The 19,356-nt window shown below is 43.5% G+C and overlaps 2 protein-coding genes across 4 annotated transcripts in view; one reads left to right on the top strand and one right to left on the bottom strand.

Annotated features, from left to right (window-relative positions):
• The window catches only part of LOC142488520 (E3 ubiquitin-protein ligase NRDP1-like), a 33,759-nt gene extending 27,832 nt beyond the window's left edge, over positions 1 to 5,927 (top strand). For all 3 annotated transcript variants that reach the window (XM_075589016.1, XM_075589014.1, XM_075589015.1), the window contains exon 6: positions 4,227 to 5,927. In XM_075589016.1, coding sequence (XP_075445131.1) covers positions 4,227 to 4,460 — 234 coding nt within the window. In that variant the 3' untranslated portion in view covers positions 4,461 to 5,927. The remainder of the gene's footprint in view (positions 1 to 4,226) is intronic.
• A 6,677-nt stretch (positions 5,928 to 12,604) lies between these two features.
• Positions 12,605 to 19,356, bottom strand: part of VIRMA (vir like m6A methyltransferase associated) — a 39,025-nt gene continuing 32,273 nt past the window's right edge. The window contains exons 21-24 of the mRNA XM_075582709.1: positions 18,059 to 18,222; positions 16,820 to 17,151; positions 15,544 to 15,684; positions 12,605 to 14,533 (exon numbers count right to left, since the gene is read on the bottom strand). Coding sequence (XP_075438824.1) covers positions 14,379 to 14,533; positions 15,544 to 15,684; positions 16,820 to 17,151; positions 18,059 to 18,222 — 792 coding nt within the window. The 3' untranslated portion in view covers positions 12,605 to 14,378. The remainder of the gene's footprint in view (positions 14,534 to 15,543; positions 15,685 to 16,819; positions 17,152 to 18,058; positions 18,223 to 19,356) is intronic.

The raw sequence follows: 19,356 nt of genomic DNA, 5'->3' as shown, positions 1-19,356 counted from the left end.
ATAGTATATAGTACAGCACCCCAAACTCACTTTAGCAAACTAGACACCCTCAACTCAATATGCTGCTTTGTCCAACATTGTAACTACAACACACATCATTGTGAAATGTTCAAATAACTAGATTGGCTATTACTCGAGTCTAGGCGCAAAGTTCACCTTTCCTGTCTTGCCTTTAAATTCTTTATGGGCAAGCTCCCTGTCTATCTGAACAAGCTCCTCGCCTCTACCACACGCAGCACTTATCATCTGAGATCTGACTCCAAAAGACTGCTTACGGTCCCAAGGCTCAACAAAGTATCCAGCTACTCCTCCTTCCCTCCCGTGCACCCCAAAACTGGAAAAATCTACCGAGGCTCTCAAAGCCACCACCAATCTAAGTTCTTTCTAAACTAAAGCTGTCTCACATTTTAATCTGGTCTGGAACTGTTACATTCGCCTATAACATATTTTATCTCTAACTGTTCATAAAATGTCTTTAAATATAATTATATAATGTATAATGTATAAACGAGAGGCAACTCTCAATTTATTTGTTCCTGGTAAAATATTTTATAAATATATAAAGGTCCAAGTACAGGACATCTTTCTCAAGGTGAAAGGTCCGCTGTACGTAGACTGAAACATTGCTAATAAACAACCGCATTTGAATTATTTAGAGTTACTCTCCAGAGTTATCTACCACTACCCATGATAGCCCGGATTCTGAGTGTGGTTCCAAAGAGCAGCCTCCCATACTCCGACTGCATTTCTAGCGGCTCTGCGTAGCAGTGTTCTAGCAACTATATAGGTCCTGAAGAAATAAGCAATCATAATTTCCATTCACGTCAATGGGAGTTTTTTCGCCTTGGCGTTTATAGAATCAGACTCAATGTTTACATAAGATGTCACTTTTGTCAAGACTGGGATCCTGACGCAGGTACATAATGGCATCAAAATGTTGTCAATTTTAGTTGTGATTACTTAATTATTCACTTCTGCAACCAGGAGCAAAGGATTCTGCTCTGCTTTTGTTAAGAATAAGTTACCTTACAATAATCTCACTTGCACTGAACTACTATATTTCTATACTTCTGGGGATATCTCTCCCAATCCTGGTCCATGCCTTATTTCTGTATGCTCTCATCCTCACCTTCCACATACAACTTCTACTCCTTCTGGTGTCAACCCCTCTAACCTCATACCCATCCCCTGTCTCTCTCTCTCTCCTCTCTTCCTTTCTCCTGTGTCCTTTGGAATGCACGCTCCCTTTCTAATAAGTTCCTCTCTGTGCATGACTTCTTTTTCTCTCACTCTCTCTTCCTATTTGCTATAACTGAGACTTGGCTCACTCAGTCTGACTCTGCTCTGGAAGCTGCCCTCTCTTATGGTGGCCTTTCTTTCTCCCACACTCTGCGCCCTGATGGCAGGGTTGCAGGCGTTGGGCTCCTGCTCTCCTCTATCCGCCGCTACCGTATCCTTCCTATTCCTCCCTCTCTTGCTTTTCCCTCCTTTGAGGCTCACACTGTCCAGCTTTTCTCTCCTCTCCTTGTCCACGTGGCGGTCATCTATCGCCCACCTAGTTCTACTCATCCCCCTTCTGTCTCTCTATCACTTTGAATCCTGGCTCTCATTCTTTCTCTCCTCAGACTCCCCTGTTCTTCTCCTTGGGGACTACAACTGCCATATTGATGACCCCTCGCTCCCTTGGGCTTCCCACTTTCTCTCTCTAACCTCTTCTTTTGGCCTTCAACAGTGGACTGCAGCCAGCACCCACAAGGATGGCTTCTCCCAAGACCTGGTTTTCACTATAAACATTTCTCTCTCCGATTTCTCAATTTCCCCTTTTCCTCTCTCTGACCATCACCTCATCTCATTTTCTCTCTCTCACTTCTCCCCTTCTCCACCTCGTCTCTGCAGAGACCTACGCTCTATTAACCTACCAGCTTTTGATTCCACTTTACGTCCTCCCTCTCCACTCTCAGCTCTGATCCAGACCCTGACAACCTGGTCAGGAACTACAACTCTGCCCTATCCTCCTCTCTTGATCTACATGCCCCGCTATCTCTGTGCCACTCTCACCCTTTGAACCCCAAACCCTGGCTAAATTCCCACATCACACACTTTCGCAGACTTCCTTCACTACAAATTTATGCTATCCTGTTTCAACTCTGCCCTCTCTCAAGTTAAGGAAACCTACTTTTCTTCACTAATCAACATGCACAAGTCTAATCCACGCCGACTCTTCGTCCTCCATCTCACCTCAGGACTTTGCCGACTATTTCAAGGAAAAGGTGGAATCCATACATCACACCATCCCCTCTTTATCCTCTTCCCACCCTACACCTCTTCCTAACTCTCCTCCTGCATTCCTTGACTCTTTATCCGCTGTCATAGAGGAGGATGTGTCATTGCTGATCTCCTCTTCTCCTTCTACCACCTGCCCTCTTGACACCATTCCCTCCCATCTCCTAAAACCTCTTGCTCCTAATATAATCCCTACATTCACACACATTTTAACTCCTCCCTCTACTCTGGTACCTTTCCCTCTTCCTTCAAACATGCAACAGTTATACCATTACTCAAAAACAGCAAGTTTGACCCTACCTGTCTTTCTAACTACCGACATGTCTCCCTCCTGCCTTTTGCCTCTAAACTCCTTGAATGTCTTGTATTCTTTTGCTTGCTCCATTTTCTCAACACCTATTCTCTCCTAGACCCTCTACAATCTGTCTTCCACACTGCTCACTCCACTGAAACAGCCCTCACTAAAATAACCAATGACCTCCATGCTGCCAAAGACAGAGGTCATTACACTCTGCTCATATTACTCGGCCTCTCTGCAGCATTTGATACTGTGGCCCACCGTCTTCTCCTTCACATTCTCCATACTCTTGGCATTCATAACAAAGCTCTATCCTGGATCTCCTCTTACCTCTCCCATCATACTTTCAGTTTCTCTTTTGCTAACACCTCCTCCTCTATCAATCTCTCCGTGGGGGTACCCCAGGGCTCTGTCCTGGGACCCCTTCTCTTTTCTCTTTACACACTCTCTCTAGGTTACCTAATCACATCTCTTGGGTTCAAATAGCACCTCTATGCTGATAACACACACATTTACCTTTCTACCCCCGACCTTACACCTGCTGTACAAACTAAAGTTTCTGAATGTCTCTCGGCCTTATCATCCTGGATGGCCCTCCGCCGACTTAAACTTAACATGGCAAAAACAGAGCTCCTCATACTTCCTCCCAAACCTGGCCCTATTTCCTCCTTCCACATTACTGTTGGAAGTACTATCATTCACCCAGTAGCCCAAGCACACTGCCTAGGGGTCACACTCGACTCCTTTCTCACATTCTCTTCTCACATTCAAAAGGTAGAAAAAACTGTCGTTTTTTCCCTCCGCTATATGACAAAGATACGCCCTTTCCTCTGTTGCTCGACTGCAAAAACTCTGACACAGACCCTTATTCTCTCCTGTCTCGACGAATGTAACCTCCGGCTGCCTGGCCTTCCTGCCTCTCACCTGTCTCCCCTAGAATCTATCCTAAATGCTGCTGCCAGAATCTCTCTACTATTTCCGAAATCTGTCTCAGCGTCTCCCATGCTAAAATCACTCTCCTGGCTTCCTATCAAATCCCGTATCACACCCTCAATTCTCCTCCTCACTTTTAAAGCTTTACACTCTTCTGCTCCTCCTTACATCTCAGCCCTAATATCTTGCTATACACCATCCCGACTCTTGCGTTCTGCTCAAGGATGTCTTCTCGCTACCCCTTTTGTATCTAAAGCCCTCTCACGCCTTAAACCCTTCTCATTGACTGCCCCACACCTCTGGAATGCCCTCCCCCTCAATATCTGACTAGCACCCTCTCTATCCACCTTTAAGACCCACCTTAAAACACACCTGCTTAAGGAAGCATATGAGTAGCTCCATGGCTGATAATTAACACGTGATACATAAACCTTGTCCGCTTCCAGACGCACTTACCAGAACGCCCTCCTACTGTCTCTGTATGTTCTTCATACCAACAAATTAGATTGTAAGCTATTTGGAGCAGGGACCCTTTTCCTAAATGTTCCTTTTATGTCTGAAGCACGTCTCCCCTTCATGTGTTATTTATATTATTTGTTATGTATATGATTGTCTCATATATTACTGCTGTGAAGTGCTATGTACATTAATGGCGCTATATAAATAAAGACATAGAATACAATACAATAACTCACTATCATTGTGTTGGCAGAGCCAGATGTCACGAGTGATGTCTGATGTGGTCACTCTGATGGCATCAGAGAGACAACACAGGCAAGACCTCGATCAAGCGGATCTAGAGAAGCGGGAATTAATGGAGCTGCTGAAAGGACTACAGAAAGAGTGCAGACCGAAAAACGCTGATAGCCAGAAACCTGCCAATATGCGACCTCTGACTCGTCTAGAGAGTATTAAGCGAAAGTCCAGAGACGTTACTGTCATCTAACCCTAAATGGGATCTTTGTGACTATAGTGAATGGTTTTTTTGCCTGTCTTGCCTCTTCTCTATGGTTTTAGTGATTATATAATGATCACTATGCAGCCAAAGATACATACGCAGTCCTTTCCATGGAAATATACATCTCACACATTTACTAAATAAACATGGCGTCCCTTCTAGTCAATATTCCAGCCACATTCTTAATTATTTGTATTAACTAAAGGGTGTTTCATGATGATTTTCTAAAAGATAAAAAATGGCTGAAACTCACTGCTTTTCCTTGCCATACAGAAATAAAAGAGCAGCTGTATTTTTATAAACCCTGTTAACAGCTGGACATATTGCAAGTCGAGTGAAATCACACAGGAACTAAAATGTGAAGCAGTGCGTACTGAAATATTTATACAGTTAGCAAGCAGAGAATCATTAAAAGATCTCTGAAATATGGTGGTGTGCATGTGGGTGACATGGTCACTAAGTTTACCCGTCTCCATGTAAATGTTTAACTCCCGGAATCTTATAACACCTTATTGTTCTGATTAAAATGCTGACTTTTTATAATTGTGTAGCCAGGTCTTCCCTTGCCCCTTACCTCCGCTGCAGCGGGTGACATGCGGGGAGGTGTGAGCTGGCGATGGGCTCGCCAGAGGCTCTGATGGCTCCCGGTAAAGGGCGCCACCATGTTGGAAGTGTGGGCGCACGCGTGGAGGTTCGCACATGTGCAGAGGGAGCCCGGCCGCCATTACCCCTTAGCGCATGCGCACTACATTAGGCGCGCGAGGCAGCAATATGGAAGGTGCACCGCAGGCACTACAACCCCCAGCAGCCACTGGGGCTGCCTAAACCCATGGTCTCACACAGCCAATGGGGCTGCAGCAATCCCCTGTGGCCAGATAGATAAATTTGGCACGTCTAGGACCACGCCAGTCGGAGCTGGGACGCCATCGGGGTAGGGTGTATGTGTGCAGGGGTCTGTGACTCCTGCACTAGGCCAGATAACCCCTTAGGCCCCAGCTAGGCCCCGACTCACCTGTCTAGCTTGTAGTTGCTGCAGGGACAGGCCCATAGACAAGTCCACTGCCCCTGTAGAATTGAAAGTGAGGGACACAGTCAGGAAGTGGCTGCATCTTGATTACAGGTGATCTGTGACCAGACACCTGCAACAAAGAGACTATCTTCATGGTGTGACAGTCCAACCGGATACCACCCGGACCCAGAGACGGACTCATCGTGGACGACTTCATTGCTGGATCAGTGGATCCCATCTATCTTGTTGCTGGAGGACCAGGCAGGTACCTAGCTACACCAAGTGCACCAACCGTACACCTATTCTAGTGGGCAGCACTGTCTCACACATTGGGCTGGGTGTGGGACTCTGAGGACACGTGTTGGGAACATGGTGGGGGGCTACAGCCGTGCGAGGCCTGGAGGGTAGCTGTACCTTATTAGAGTTCATTAATAACGGTTATGATATAAGTGTTGTTAGTAAAAGCTGTTATTCCATACTGTGTGTGATTACTCTTATTATTGGTTCCCGTGAGGGGCTCCTCCCACTATGTTGGGATCCCTCGCAGGTGGAGGCGCTGCACCGAGACGTTAATTATATCACCCCAGGCTCCCCGTGGCGGAGAATTGGGCCCTCTGTGAGCCAACAGGTCACGGCAGCACCGGTAGCCTTCTTGTTTAGGGGGAAACAGGGCTACAATTGTAAAGATACATTACTGGTGCTGGTGATTTTTCTCTCACTCTATCACCAATACAAAAGGGTTAATTGTTGGAGGACAGCCTATGCAAGTTGTATACAATACACTGTGGCAATGTGCCCAGCTAGAAAGACTAAACATTAGGTCACTGAACCAATTATTGTTGTTGATGCGAATACCTAGGGGAAGTGAATTCATGATTTGAAGCCAAACACAGAGCTCTTTATCTGTTACTAGAAAGTAACAACCGAGGCCCCGTGCACCTGTTACTAGAAAGTAACCACTGGGGCTCATGTACCTGTTACTAGAAAGTAACCACTGGGGCTCATGTACCTGTTACTAGAAAGTAACCACTTTGGCAGTGTATCTATTACTAGCTAGAGGCTGATGCTATCTGCATGTAGCTACTGTATTAAATAGAAAGTAACTGCTGGAGTAGAGTACCCAAAAACTACCGTTACAGTTTTGTCAAAGTTTAGAAACAATATTGGGAAATCCAGTCTTCAAGTTTTGAAAAATCAGATTGACATATGTGTCCAAGGTCAGAGAGGTGAGGGCTATGTGCATATACAATTGGGTCATCCACATACAGTTAGGTCCGGAAATAATTGGACACTGACACAATTTTCATAATTTTGGCTCTGTACGCCACCACAATGGATTTGAAATGAAACAACCGAGATGCAATAGAAGTGCAGACTTTCAGCTTTAAATTCAAGAGTTGAACAAAAATATCGTATGAAATGTTTAGGAATTGCAACCATTTTCATACACAGTCCCCTTATTTCAGGGGCTCAAATGTAATTGGACAAATTAATACAATCATAAATAAAATGTTAATTTTTAATACTTTATCGAGAATCCTTTACAGGCAATGACTGCTTGAAGTCTGGAACGCATGGACATCACCAAACGCTGGGTTTCCTCCTCTGTAATGCTTTGCCAGGCCTTTACTGCAGCTGTCTTCAGTTGTTGTTTGTTCGTGGGTCTTTCTGCCTTAAGTTTTGTCTTCAGCAAGTGAAATGCATGCTCGATCGGGTTGAGATCAGGTGATTGACTTGCCCATTGCAGAATATTCCACTACTTTGCCTCAGAAATCTCCTGGGTTGCTTTCGCAGTATGTTTTGGGACATTGTCTATCTGTAAAGTGAAGTGCCGTCCAATTAACTTTGCTGAATTTGGCTGAATCTGAGCAGACAATATATCCCTATACACTTCAGAATTCATCCGGCTGCTTCTGTCTTCTGTCACATCATCAATAAACACTAGTGACCCCGTGCCATTGTAAGCCATGCATGCCCATGCTAGCACACTGCCTCCAACGTGTTTTACAGATGATGTGGTATGCTTCGCATCATGAGCCATTCCAAGCCTTCTCCATACTTTTTTCTTCCCATCATTCTGGTACAGGTTGATCTTAGTTTCATCTGTCCAAAGAATGCTGTTCCATAACTGGGCTGGCTTTTTTAGATATTGTTTGGCAAAGTCTAATCTGGCCTTTCTATTCTTGAGGCTTATGAATGGTTTGCACCTTGTGTTGAACCCTCTGTAGTTTCTCTCGTGATGTCTTCTCTTTATGGTAGACTTGGATAATGATATGTCTACCTCCTGGAGAGTGTTCTTTACTTGGCTGGATGTTGTGAAGGGGTTTTCTTTACCATAGAAAGGATCCTACGATCATCCACCACTGTTGTCTTCCATGGACGTACAAGCCTTTTTGTGTTGCAGAGCTCACCAGAGCATTCTTTTTTTCTCAGAATATACCAAACTGTTGATTTGGTCACTCCTAATGTTCCTGCTATCTGTCTGATGGATTTGTTTTTGTTTTTTGCAGCCTAAGGATGCCCTGTTTCACTTGCATTGAGAGCTCCTTTGACCGCATGAGGTGGGTTCACAGCAACAGCTTCCAAATGTGAATGCCACACCTGGAATCAACTCCAGACCTTTTACTTGCTTAATTGATGATGAAATAAAGGAATTGCACACACCTGTCCATGAAACAGCTTTTGAGTCAATTGTCCAATTACTTTTGGTCCCTTGAAAAAGAGGGAGCTACATATTAAAGAGATGTAATTCCTAAACCCTTCCTCCAATTTGGATGTGAATACCCTCAAATTAAAGCTGATAAGACTGCACTTTAAGCCCATAATCATTATTTAACTGTAACTTGAATTTATTTTGGTACACAGCCAAAATAACAAAACTTGTATCAGTGTCCAATTATTTCCGGACCTAACTGAACATACATGTGCATTGAAGCTACCTTACAAACTACAGGTAGATCATTACTGAAAACTGAAAAGAGTAGGGGCTCCAGAACAGACTTGTGGCATACCACAGGTGACATCCAAGGGATTTGAGTTAGTGCCGGAGATAGACATAGTGGTAACTACCCTATAGGGAGGAGTCAAACGAGTTTAAAGTGCGTTCCCCTATTCCAGAAGCTTGTTTAACAAGATAACATGATCAAAAGCCTTTGCAAAATATAGGAATATTGCACCAGTTGGCTGTCCCAGTTCCATTCCACACTGGATCTCATTGCAAACTTTTAAGAGGGTAGTACCCTTGAAGTGATTTGGGCAGAAGCCAGATTGGAGTTGGCTAAGGAAACTTGTCTTAGTAATCACTTAATTGGAAGTGGACACATTTTTCCATGACTATGGGTAGTATTGGGAGAAGAGACATTGGTCTGTAGTTGGAGACTGTACATATTACCGCGCTCCTCCCTATAGAAGTTTGCTGCTGGTAAAAAGATAGGCCTTACATATAGAAAAACAAAAACAGATTCCTGCGCTCCTACCAATAAGGCTAAAATAAAATAGTGATCTCATGAATAAGAGTTATTTAGATAAACCCTTTGGCTAAAGCATTATAAGCCTGCAGCCACGTCAAGGCATAACCAAATTTGCAGTTACCTCCACTGAATATATGTCATTATTGTCCCATGGATTGGTGGAAAATGTGAGAAAGCCCTGATGGGGTTAAATAAAGCATATGCTTTTGTGAGTAGTGCAATTAAAAGCTGGCCAAAGAAAAACCAGCGGTACGGCAGTGACTGGGTTACTGAGTCGTAGGAACTTTGATTGCACTAGGTCAGGTCCACTTTGGTTGCTTAGTTTTATTGTTAGGAGCCCCAGTGTAATCTCCTAGATACTGGGGGACAAATTGAAACCGGTCAGCACTGTTAGGCGAGGGTGGAGCTATAGGGGTACTCGGGTTGAGCTTCATGATTGTAGTTAGGGTTGCACTTAAATTGTAGGGAAGTAGCACACCCCACAAAGTAATCATTGAATGCATTTGCCCTGTCAGTGTGATTTGTCAGAGTAATATCATCCTTTTTGATATTAGATGGTTGTTGATGGCTAGAAGGCTGGAATAAATTGTTGATGACCTTCAGAAGTTAGGATTTTATGTATTTTGATAAAGATTGTCAGAGTAATATTGGGCTTTTGTAGTCTAGTGCATGTATTCCGCAGGTATCTGTAGTTAAGATCCTTGGTAGTGTCAGTTACTTTGTATCGTTTCCACAAGGCAGCCTTAAAATGGTAAAGCACAATAAGGTCGGTTGTAACCCACAAAAGGTGTGTGCCCCCACAGGCTTATTCTGCGTAGTGGAGCAAGGATGTCAGAATGTTAAGAACTTTTTTTGGAAAGAATCATGCACAGAATCAGGGTCAGGTATCAAATTGATTCTGTACCAAGGGCAGTTGGTAAGATCAACCCGAAACTGTTGTGATTTAAAGTTTCTAAATGTTCTTGAGTAGTACTTTTAAGGCTTGATTTGGGTGGTTTTATTTTCCTTACAGAGTGCACTATTGCATGATCACTGGATATGTCAGGTAGGATACCAGGGGATTGGATTCTATTGGGACAAGAATCCAATATTGCAAGGAATAATTTGCAAGATTTTAGGTTTGTCCGTATGGGTTAGGAAATTAGTTGGGTTACATTTAGTAACTTGAATGGTGTCCAGATTTTGTTGTTTTTAGGGTCAAGCCAATTGAGGTTGACATCCCCAAGAACTCACTCTTCCCATTAAGAGGAAATTGTTCCAAAAAAAATTAGTGATATCAGTCAGTGATAGTAGTGGGGCTTTAGGGGGGTGGTAGATGCCAGCAATGAAAATGAGCTTAGAAAACGGGAGGCACAGTTTACCAACTAGGATTTAAAGCAGTGATTCACAACCAGGAACCCTAGGGGCTCCGTGGAATAGTCCCAGGGGTTCCGCCTAGCCGTCCGCAATGTGTGGCCTGCGACAGCCACCCCGGCTCTCCCCCTCGAGCCCGCTCACAGCTGCTCTCTAGTAGTGCAGCAATTCTGGTTCCTGTTGCTAACGAGCACATGCTGTCCTCGGGAGGGGGGAGGGGGAGATGTGAAATGGAGGGGGGATGTGAGATGCAGGGGGGTGAGTATATGAGGGGGATGATGAAGGGTGCTAGGGAGATATATGATATGGGGTGCTGGAAGATAGGAGGATGATGATGAGGGGTGCTGGGGGAAGATATGAAGATGATTTTACCTGAGCAGTGGTGTGGGGATCTTTTAAAAATGTATTGAGGCAGTTGGGGGTCTTTTTAATATGTATTGGCGGGGGTGGGTATTTTTATTATGTATTGCGGGATGGGGTTACATGTATTTAGGGGGGTGGTGTTTTTTGGTATGTATTTTGTGGGTGGGATTGAGTGAGTGGGGTAATTGACGGAAGGTAGGTGCGAGTGAGAGGAGCGAGTGTGGAAAAGAGGGACTAAGAGTGAGACGCAGGGGAGATAAATACATGCGAGGCGGGAGGGGGGGAAAGAGACGGAGGAGAGAGAAATACATTGGTAGAGGGTGGGAAACGGAGGGAGCTCGTTAGGTGACAACCCAATATGTGTTAGCTAGATAGGGGTTCCCGAGATTTTTCAAAATACTTCAAGGGTTCCTCCAAACAAAAAAGGTTGGGAAACACCGATTTAAAGAGGGGATGGGCTGGGGGAGGGGGCAATTTAGCAGTGTAAATTGTAAGGAGTCTTCAGTATAAAATAACACCTCTCCTCCTCTCTGACTTATCCTTCCTAAAAATGGAGTATCCCCAAATGGAGATAGCCAATGCCTAAATGTTTTGGTGAGAATGATTAGCTTTAGGCTTATGCAAAAGGCACCATGCCCTTCATTCATCCAGTTTGGTCAGCAGGCTTTGAATATTTATATGGGCAACAGATCACCTTTTTGGAATTTGAAAGGGGCATTATCAGGGGCATGGGACAGAGTTGAAAATCAATATCCCCTGCTAAGGAGAGTAACAGTATAAATAGAAATGTGAGTAAAGGTTTGCAGGTTGCAATGTTTGCCATTAGAGTGAGCAGTGGTTGGTGTGCTGGTTTTTATAGCTCTCCACCAACATTCAGTAGATAATGCAAGGCTTTTGAGTAGTCCAAGGTGTATGATTCCATTGGATGTGGGCCAGGAGGGAGGCGTTTGTAGTGGATATAGTGCCGACGCCGACACGTGGCAAAACAAATAGATTGCCACTGTCGCGTGCGCTTTTAGAAGCGACGGATTTGGTCGCGATCGCTGGAAGTCAAGTCAATTTTTCCAGCGACCGCAGCGTGACGTCACCGTCGCCAGAACTATAAGTGCAGCCTAACATTTACATGAGGCCTCAGTAAAGAACAGAATTGAGGGAAGTAGCAGGTGCACACACCTTAATGTTCAAGTGCCGTACGAAATAAATGTTTAGTATAACACATTTGCTTTAAAAAAACAAAACACTGTTTCTTATGCCACATTTTGATCAACAGTACATTATTTTCACCCATCCATAGAAAGACCAGCAACACAAGCAGAATAAGTCAGTAAATATATTTCTAGGTCAACCCGTGCAAATTGTGATACTCCATTCATAGAATCTATAGGTAAATTGTTCCAAGACCAACAAACTATCTGGTCATGAAAGACTAGGTAAAACGAGTAGCAAAACCCTTCATAGCATTTGCATACCATGGAAACGTTACACTTTTTGAAAGTAATCTAAAAATACCTAGCTTTGTCTCATTTTATTTAACCTATGAAATACGCCATCAGCTCACTTTGATAGTAGATTGAACTGCCCATATAAAAAGATGAACATTAGTTTACTTGACCACACTGCCCAAGTGCTGAAGCAACACTTCCTTCCAGCTCAGTTCAACATAAACTCTTCTATCAACTTTGCTAATAGATAGGAGAACATTTAAGCCATCATTAAATGATTCCCATGAGTGAAAATATACAATAAAACATATTTTGTAGCACAGCATCGCTTAGTACCAGAAGGGACAGGGATTCAATACTCTTATCCCATCCCACCCCACACAAAAAAAAACACAATTGCAAGATAACAGAGATAACAGCACTTAATGGGATTAATCAACTTCCATGTCTTCACAGGATGCAACACCTCCATTCACACAAAACCACGGCACAAGGTAAAAATTCACATTCATTTTATTTGCAGAACGGACCATCAAATTCTTAAGATAAAAAGGAAACAAACATGTTGACTTGAAGTAGTAAAAAGATAACGGTACTGCGATTCCTACTTTGAATTTCTATTTAAAGGTGCATTGCTCGTTTTGGTGAAATGGGTTTACCGTCAGTGAAAATGAACATGCTGCTATATTAAAACACACATGTATTGAGTAGGGTGGGTAACTTTCCATCAGTCTTAAAGCTTCTCCTAGTCAGACACATCAAAAATATTTGATAAAGCTCTGGCTTCTGACACGCACTGTCCACTCCAATTGCATTATGGGCCATACTTGGTAAGCAGGTCCACGTAGGACAGTTTCAGTGCCGGAAGACACACCTTACACCCCATTCACTTAAATGGGCAGCAGAGCGCCAAGGTGGAAGAGGTCTTACAGAGTTGCACTGCTTTGTATATATATGGCCCTTAATGGAAGTGATTCATTACAAGTCAGTGGGGTGCGGGACCAGGACATGTCGGGCACAGCACTGGCAGCAGATTGAGGGTAATCTTAATTCACGAAAGAGGATCTTTGTGGTGTAGAAAACAATATTTATTAAAACCAGTACAATATGTTTCCAAGGCTGTGGAGTATAACAGGTCATCTTTTTCCCCCTAAAAGCCATGTGACTTTAGAATACCTGCGTGAAGCTTGTAAGTGAGAGAGGCCTTGGGAACCGATGTGAAGCAGTGAGGAGTTCAAGTCTTCTGACCCAAATCATGCGGTGGTCCAGAATTCTGAAAGGACTTTATCTAGCGTCAGTATGGACAGCCACACTTAAAAGGCATGCTGCAACTTTTTTTTTTTTATAGAAAATTTAGCCTAAGGATATTTAAAAATATTTATGTACACTCCATACAAAATTATTCTAAAACAAAATTATTGGGGTGTCCGTTTTTCTCCATATAAGGTCAGGGAGGCAGCTGATCTGATTTGCGATTATTATTTTTTATCCCTCTGGACATCTGCGATTCCGCAGCAGCACAATCATTTTGTTTTATGAAGGGTTTAAAAAAAAAAAATCTAATGTTATGGGTTATATTTTGTAGTCGTCTCCCTATAGTCAACTAAAAATACCGTATGATCTGCAGACATTTGTCATTTTGCGCATAAACCTAAGAAATAAATATAAATTAGAAGAGAAATAAGTTCAGCATCCCATGAAATGGAGCAGTAAATGGTCCTCTTAAGATCTAGTTACGTTAATCACTTTTTCATCTTCTCGTTCATCCCTTCCAGTTTTTGGCACAGCACTGCACCCCCACCACACCAATGTAACCAAACTGCCCCCTTCTCTACGAACAATGCAAATTATGTTTTTCATTCAGATCAAACCTGCTGAATAAAACGATATGCAGCACTGGATCACATTACCCAACCCAATCATTCTTTGCTGTGGGAGACAATAGAAGCATTTTTGGGGCACTAACTGAGGTTGTTTCATCCTTTTTATTTTATTTGGAAAAAAAAAAAAAAAAAAGGCTGCAAACAAAAAAAATATATATAACAAATAAAAACAGAAAAAATGACTAGACTGTACAAATAAAATGTTTTACACGTTGACGTTGAGGTGTATCAAAAGACAACTACTTTCTTCAAATGTAAATAATCCTGGTTGATGCCACGAGTGTTAGCACGTCCTTTATTGGTCCTTCAGTGCCGTGTACACTCTGATTTCTAATGGTCTCATGAGATATTCACATATACAAGATGGATGTTCAGCAGCGCTCCTCCTATCGAGTGAAAGAACGCACGTGGCGACCTCTGCCGCCGTTGCCGCCAAGAAACTTGCCACGCGAGTTGTTTCCACTGCTGGTGGCATTTGCCCAGGATGGTCCGATGCCGCCACGACCCCTGGCGGCACGATCACGTGGATTTGGACGGTATCCTGATGACAGCCAGAAAGAAACATGTTCAATAAGACACTTGTGTGATACGTGTTGGGCATCGTGCTTTTTTTTATTTACTACCCGATGTCCTGGAGACAGACCAGAAATGGTATGGGAGATGCAGTTTGATACATTATCCAGTGCAGAGATGTGTCAAAATGAATTACAAATACACATGCTGCAAAAGGAAATTAGCCAACACCGGTGTCAGTCTGCAATTTATTGTGTGCTTTGATTGCCCCAGCGGCACTAAAGACGATATTAAAAAATGATTGTTATAAAATTGTTATAAAAGTTAGTAGTATAAAAGGTGGCCATGGGTCATTTCAAGCCACATTCCAACACTACCACTTAGGGAGTCGCAATGCAGTCTGCTGTGCAACTGGAGGTGGCTGCATAAATCCCTTCAAAGTAACTGTACAGCAATTTGCAAATGGAAGCTCCTTTATAAATAGTAAGTACATTATCTGTAATGGCTTCCTCTTCTTGTGTCCCTTTTCACCCCCACCCAATACGCATGAGACCAGTAATTAGATGTAGGAGACAAATGTGTATTATTGTTGTATATGGAGCAACATGACCGTAATATCAGTTTCTGTACAGGCTTTAGCTCAGCTCTAAGCTGGGAGAGGGCAACGCACATTTTAGCAGACGTACTGAGATTTCCACCCTTGGTTGTCTAGTCTCTATTGCAGGTGTACGAGAATCCTCAGCCAGCTTTGCATAGTGACCAGGTATATAGTAGTGCACTTGGTTTCCAGTTTGAGATGGAGCAGTAATTAAGCGTATGGCTTTGTCTCTAACCAGCTCCCCCCTTCTACTGAGAATCTTGTAGGATTATTTTATTTTTACTTATCAATACAAGACACTTTCTGACCCCACTCACATGTAAGCACTTCTCCCTTTCCTCCCCCCCCTCCCTGGTGTAAAAGGGGAGCGAGATAGGACCAAGTTTTCAAATCTCCATTATAGTCATCAGTAATAATACAGAAGGGGCAGGTGCACGTACCTGCATTGTTCTGCCTCAGAGGGGGTAAGGGGCCTCTGTCGAAGTTGCTTTGACCTCCTCTGCTTTCCACGTAGGCCCCTCGCGGGCTCGCCTGAGCGCTCCAGCTCAGAACCCGAGCGCCTTCCCGACGACTGTAATTTACTAAACACCAAACAATAGAAACATTTAGGATTGAAAATACGGTTTTATACTTTGATTAACTGGTTTTTGCAACTTGAGCTTGCGATTCCAGATCTTTTTTACATTCACCCCACCTTTTCCTAAAAGTCATGTTTGGAGCGTGCACTGATAACAGCCCGGATGGTTGTACAAGCTTGTCACCTGTCACAAGTAACAGGAATGGTAACCCACAACAGTAAGATGCAATGCACTTCCCGCCTATTCTACCTGCATTCATCTGTCTGCAGGTGCGTTGGCCATTCCAGAAACATGGTTAATTTGCAGAGGTTTGAAAACTGCTGTGGTAATGCTAGAGTTCCCCATCAATGTCCATTTTTCTGATACCACAAGAGGTACAAAGAATACTTATGTAAATGAGCCCTAGACGTTCAGTCCCCAGGAAAGAAAAATAAGTCTCCAAACCAACTAAACCACGGAACATACTATTCACATATCAGAAGCTGATCCAGGGTCATGCTCCAATGCTGTGTGTCATATCCATGTATACTGTTCCTTTCTAAAAGGATATACAATTTCTCCACTGTTCCACTGCCGGATGGCACCCGAGTACCGCCGGTCTTTTAGGATCACAACCATGAGCATGGGGGTAGCAATCACAAGGTCACAACCAGCCCCCAGCGATGTGAATGGAAGTGCAGGGGGCTTCCATTCAGATCAGGTGCAGTGATCATCTCCCCCCCTCCCATGAAAACTAGCATCAATAGCATGACGTACCAAGTACCTCATAAAGGGTCCTGGTGTGCTGGCCCTCAGGTCATACTGTATACATCATAAGGGCAGTATAAGGGCTCAACACCATACAGTACATATTGTTTGTTTCTGGCATTACTGATCCAAACTGGAATAAATTCTACATTTTCGCGGTTTCCAGGGTTTTTATAACCACCGTCGGGTCAAGTGACCCACTGCAATATCTTAATATTGATCATGGATGGATATACAGTAGAGAGATGTATTCAAACGTTTTCTTAAGAGAATAATCCTAATTTGTAGTTTTTTCTTTCGAGACCTATCCAATTTGATGGCTCTCGTCTGCTATTTCATGAAGTTCTTCTCAGGAGTTTCCCCCTAGTATGGTATCTGCAGAGAGACTGACCTTTTGGGGCAGGTGGAGTGAAGAATCTGCTCTGGCTGTGGAACGCTCCTCTGCCGCCTCTGTTGCCAAGGAATCCGCCGCGGGTTGAAATCTTCTGGGACACCTTTGGCGGCCTCTTGGGAGGATGAATTCCAATTGGAGGTACCACCTCTTTACGTTCCGCAGCCACAAAATCGTCCACGTGCATGGAGGGCGGCCGGCTTGTGTTCTGCTTCCTCTGACGGAACAGGTCGTGTGGACGCATGCCCTGTCCAAAGCCACCCCTGCCCCTTCCTCTTGGAATAGGGACAAAATGGGCTCTTTTTGCTGGCTCAATGTATTCAGACTTCCCACTGTAACAGGGAAATAATTATATGTATTGTTTTTTTAAATGACACCCATAATGCATGCATAAAATCTCCTAAATCTGTTTCAGCGTCTCTCCTAGTGAAATCCTTCTCCTGGCTTCCTATTTAAATCCGTATCACTTACAAAATTCTCCTCCTCATTTTTAAGGCAATACACTCTTCTGCTCCTCCTTACATCTCAGTCCTAATTTCTCACTGTACACCATCCCGACTCTTGCGTTCTGCTCGAGGATGTTTTGGGTCCATCCCCTCTTGCATCAAAAGCACCTCTCCCGCCTAAAACCTCTCTCACTTACTGTTCCACACCTCTGGAATGTCCCTCCCCTCAATATCCCACTGGCACTTTAACAAAGCATATGGGTAGCTCCACTGGCTGATACTATACATCTCAGATGCACTGAGCTTGACCCTTTGCAGACACACTTACCTGAAAACCCTCCTACTGTCCCTGCAAGTTCTCCCTACTTACCACTTAGATTGTAAGCTCTGCGGGGATTCCCTTTCCTATTGTTACTTTCATGTCCGATACGCTTATTCCCATTATGTGTTACATTATTGTCATGTGTATTACTGCTGTGAAGCGCTATTTACCTGGAAGCCGCTATATAAATAAAGAAATACATACATAAAAAGATCCACATTAAACAGAGTATGTTCCACAGCAAGTAGCAAATTAAAGGCAGACTAGGCGAGTCAAATGCTTCTTGTTTTTTTTATGCAATGTACTTATTAACAAGGACCTGAATTCAACCTTCAGCTTTGCAGGTACTTTCTTATAATCCAGTCTGTAGTTGTGCACTGAGTGTAGACATGGAGATGCTCGTCACCAGTGTAAAACCAGGAGTCTTCATTTCTAAGCGCTATGATATTACGGGCAGGCGACAGAACGCACCTTGTAATGAACGTCTCATGTTTGTGTTTCCCCAGTTTGAAACCTTTTGTGATCTTTGTCCGACCAGGTGACGAAGGCTCCAACAAAAAGGATCTTTCTAGCTCTGATTTTAAGTCAAAGTCACTGCAGCATTTTCCAGAGTGTTCAATTAAATCCACTTTCACCTACAAAACAAATGGAAAGAAATTGACGTCACATCTGAACCATGTAGACAGAGAAGTGTGGGGGAAAAAATAATGCCTGTTATTTAGTATGTATGTATGGGGGAGGGAGAGACACTATTTGCAATTGTGAAGTTTTATTGCTAGTTTTGGCACACGAGCGTGTGTGTGTTGGTGTTTTTTCTCTTTCTTCCCCATCCCTCCCTCATTTAGCCTTCCACATCCTTTATTTAATAGAAGGTAGAGAAACGTGGCCAACACAGCACCCAAAATGGCCAAAGAAACTTGTAGAGAGACGTATTTTTGTATGTAACTGGTGCACGGAGAGAAGACTTCCCCCTAAGCCTATATGTAAATAGATAAAAGGTAAGTATCTTCAGCACTCAAAGAAAATACTCAAAAGCCACATAGAATTGCAAAATAAGTTGAGGTATACTTATTTAAACAGAAAACAAAAAAACATTACAAATGGCAAAAACACACAAAAAAAAGTAAATATCAATACAGGTAACATCACAAACCAGAGTGTCCATTTAGAAGAGAAGGCTTGACAAAGGGCTATGCACATATCGAAACGCGTGTGGCACTGAGACTCGACACCCAGGTGATATGGAACTGCCAATGTAGTGTAAACTCACTGCGTGGAAGTATTCAAGACTTGGAGAGCTCTTTATACCATCGACTAAATGGACTCTTTGGTATGTGATGTTGCCCGTGTTGGGTATTCCTTTTCTTTGCTTCTTTATTTTTGCAATGGTGGATTTCAAGATCTGCCACCCCAAGGCACAAGCCTGTGGCGTACTCAAACCTTGCTGCCACCCTCCTTCTGAATCGCAGCGTCAAATGACGCCGCGGATGTCACCGTGATGCCGCACGGCATCGTGTTGCCATGTTAATTCGACGTGGTGTGACGTCCGTGGCGTTGTTTGATGCTGCGATTCGGAAGGAGGGCGGCAGCAAGGCATTGGCCGCCACATGCAAGTCCTTTCCATAAGGCCCGAGAGCGGGTATCTGTATATAGGGGCGGACATTTTTGCCGCCCCAGGCCCGGGTCCATCGGGCCTAATGGGAAATCAGCCAAGGATAAGAAGTACATGTTAAAAACGTATTTTGTATTTCTATATGTATTTTTTATAT

Source organism: Ascaphus truei, chromosome 2 (assembly GCF_040206685.1).
Source record: "Ascaphus truei isolate aAscTru1 chromosome 2, aAscTru1.hap1, whole genome shotgun sequence".
Taxonomy (NCBI): domain Eukaryota; kingdom Metazoa; phylum Chordata; class Amphibia; order Anura; family Ascaphidae; genus Ascaphus; species Ascaphus truei.
This window is presented reverse-complemented; position numbering and strand designations above follow the sequence as displayed.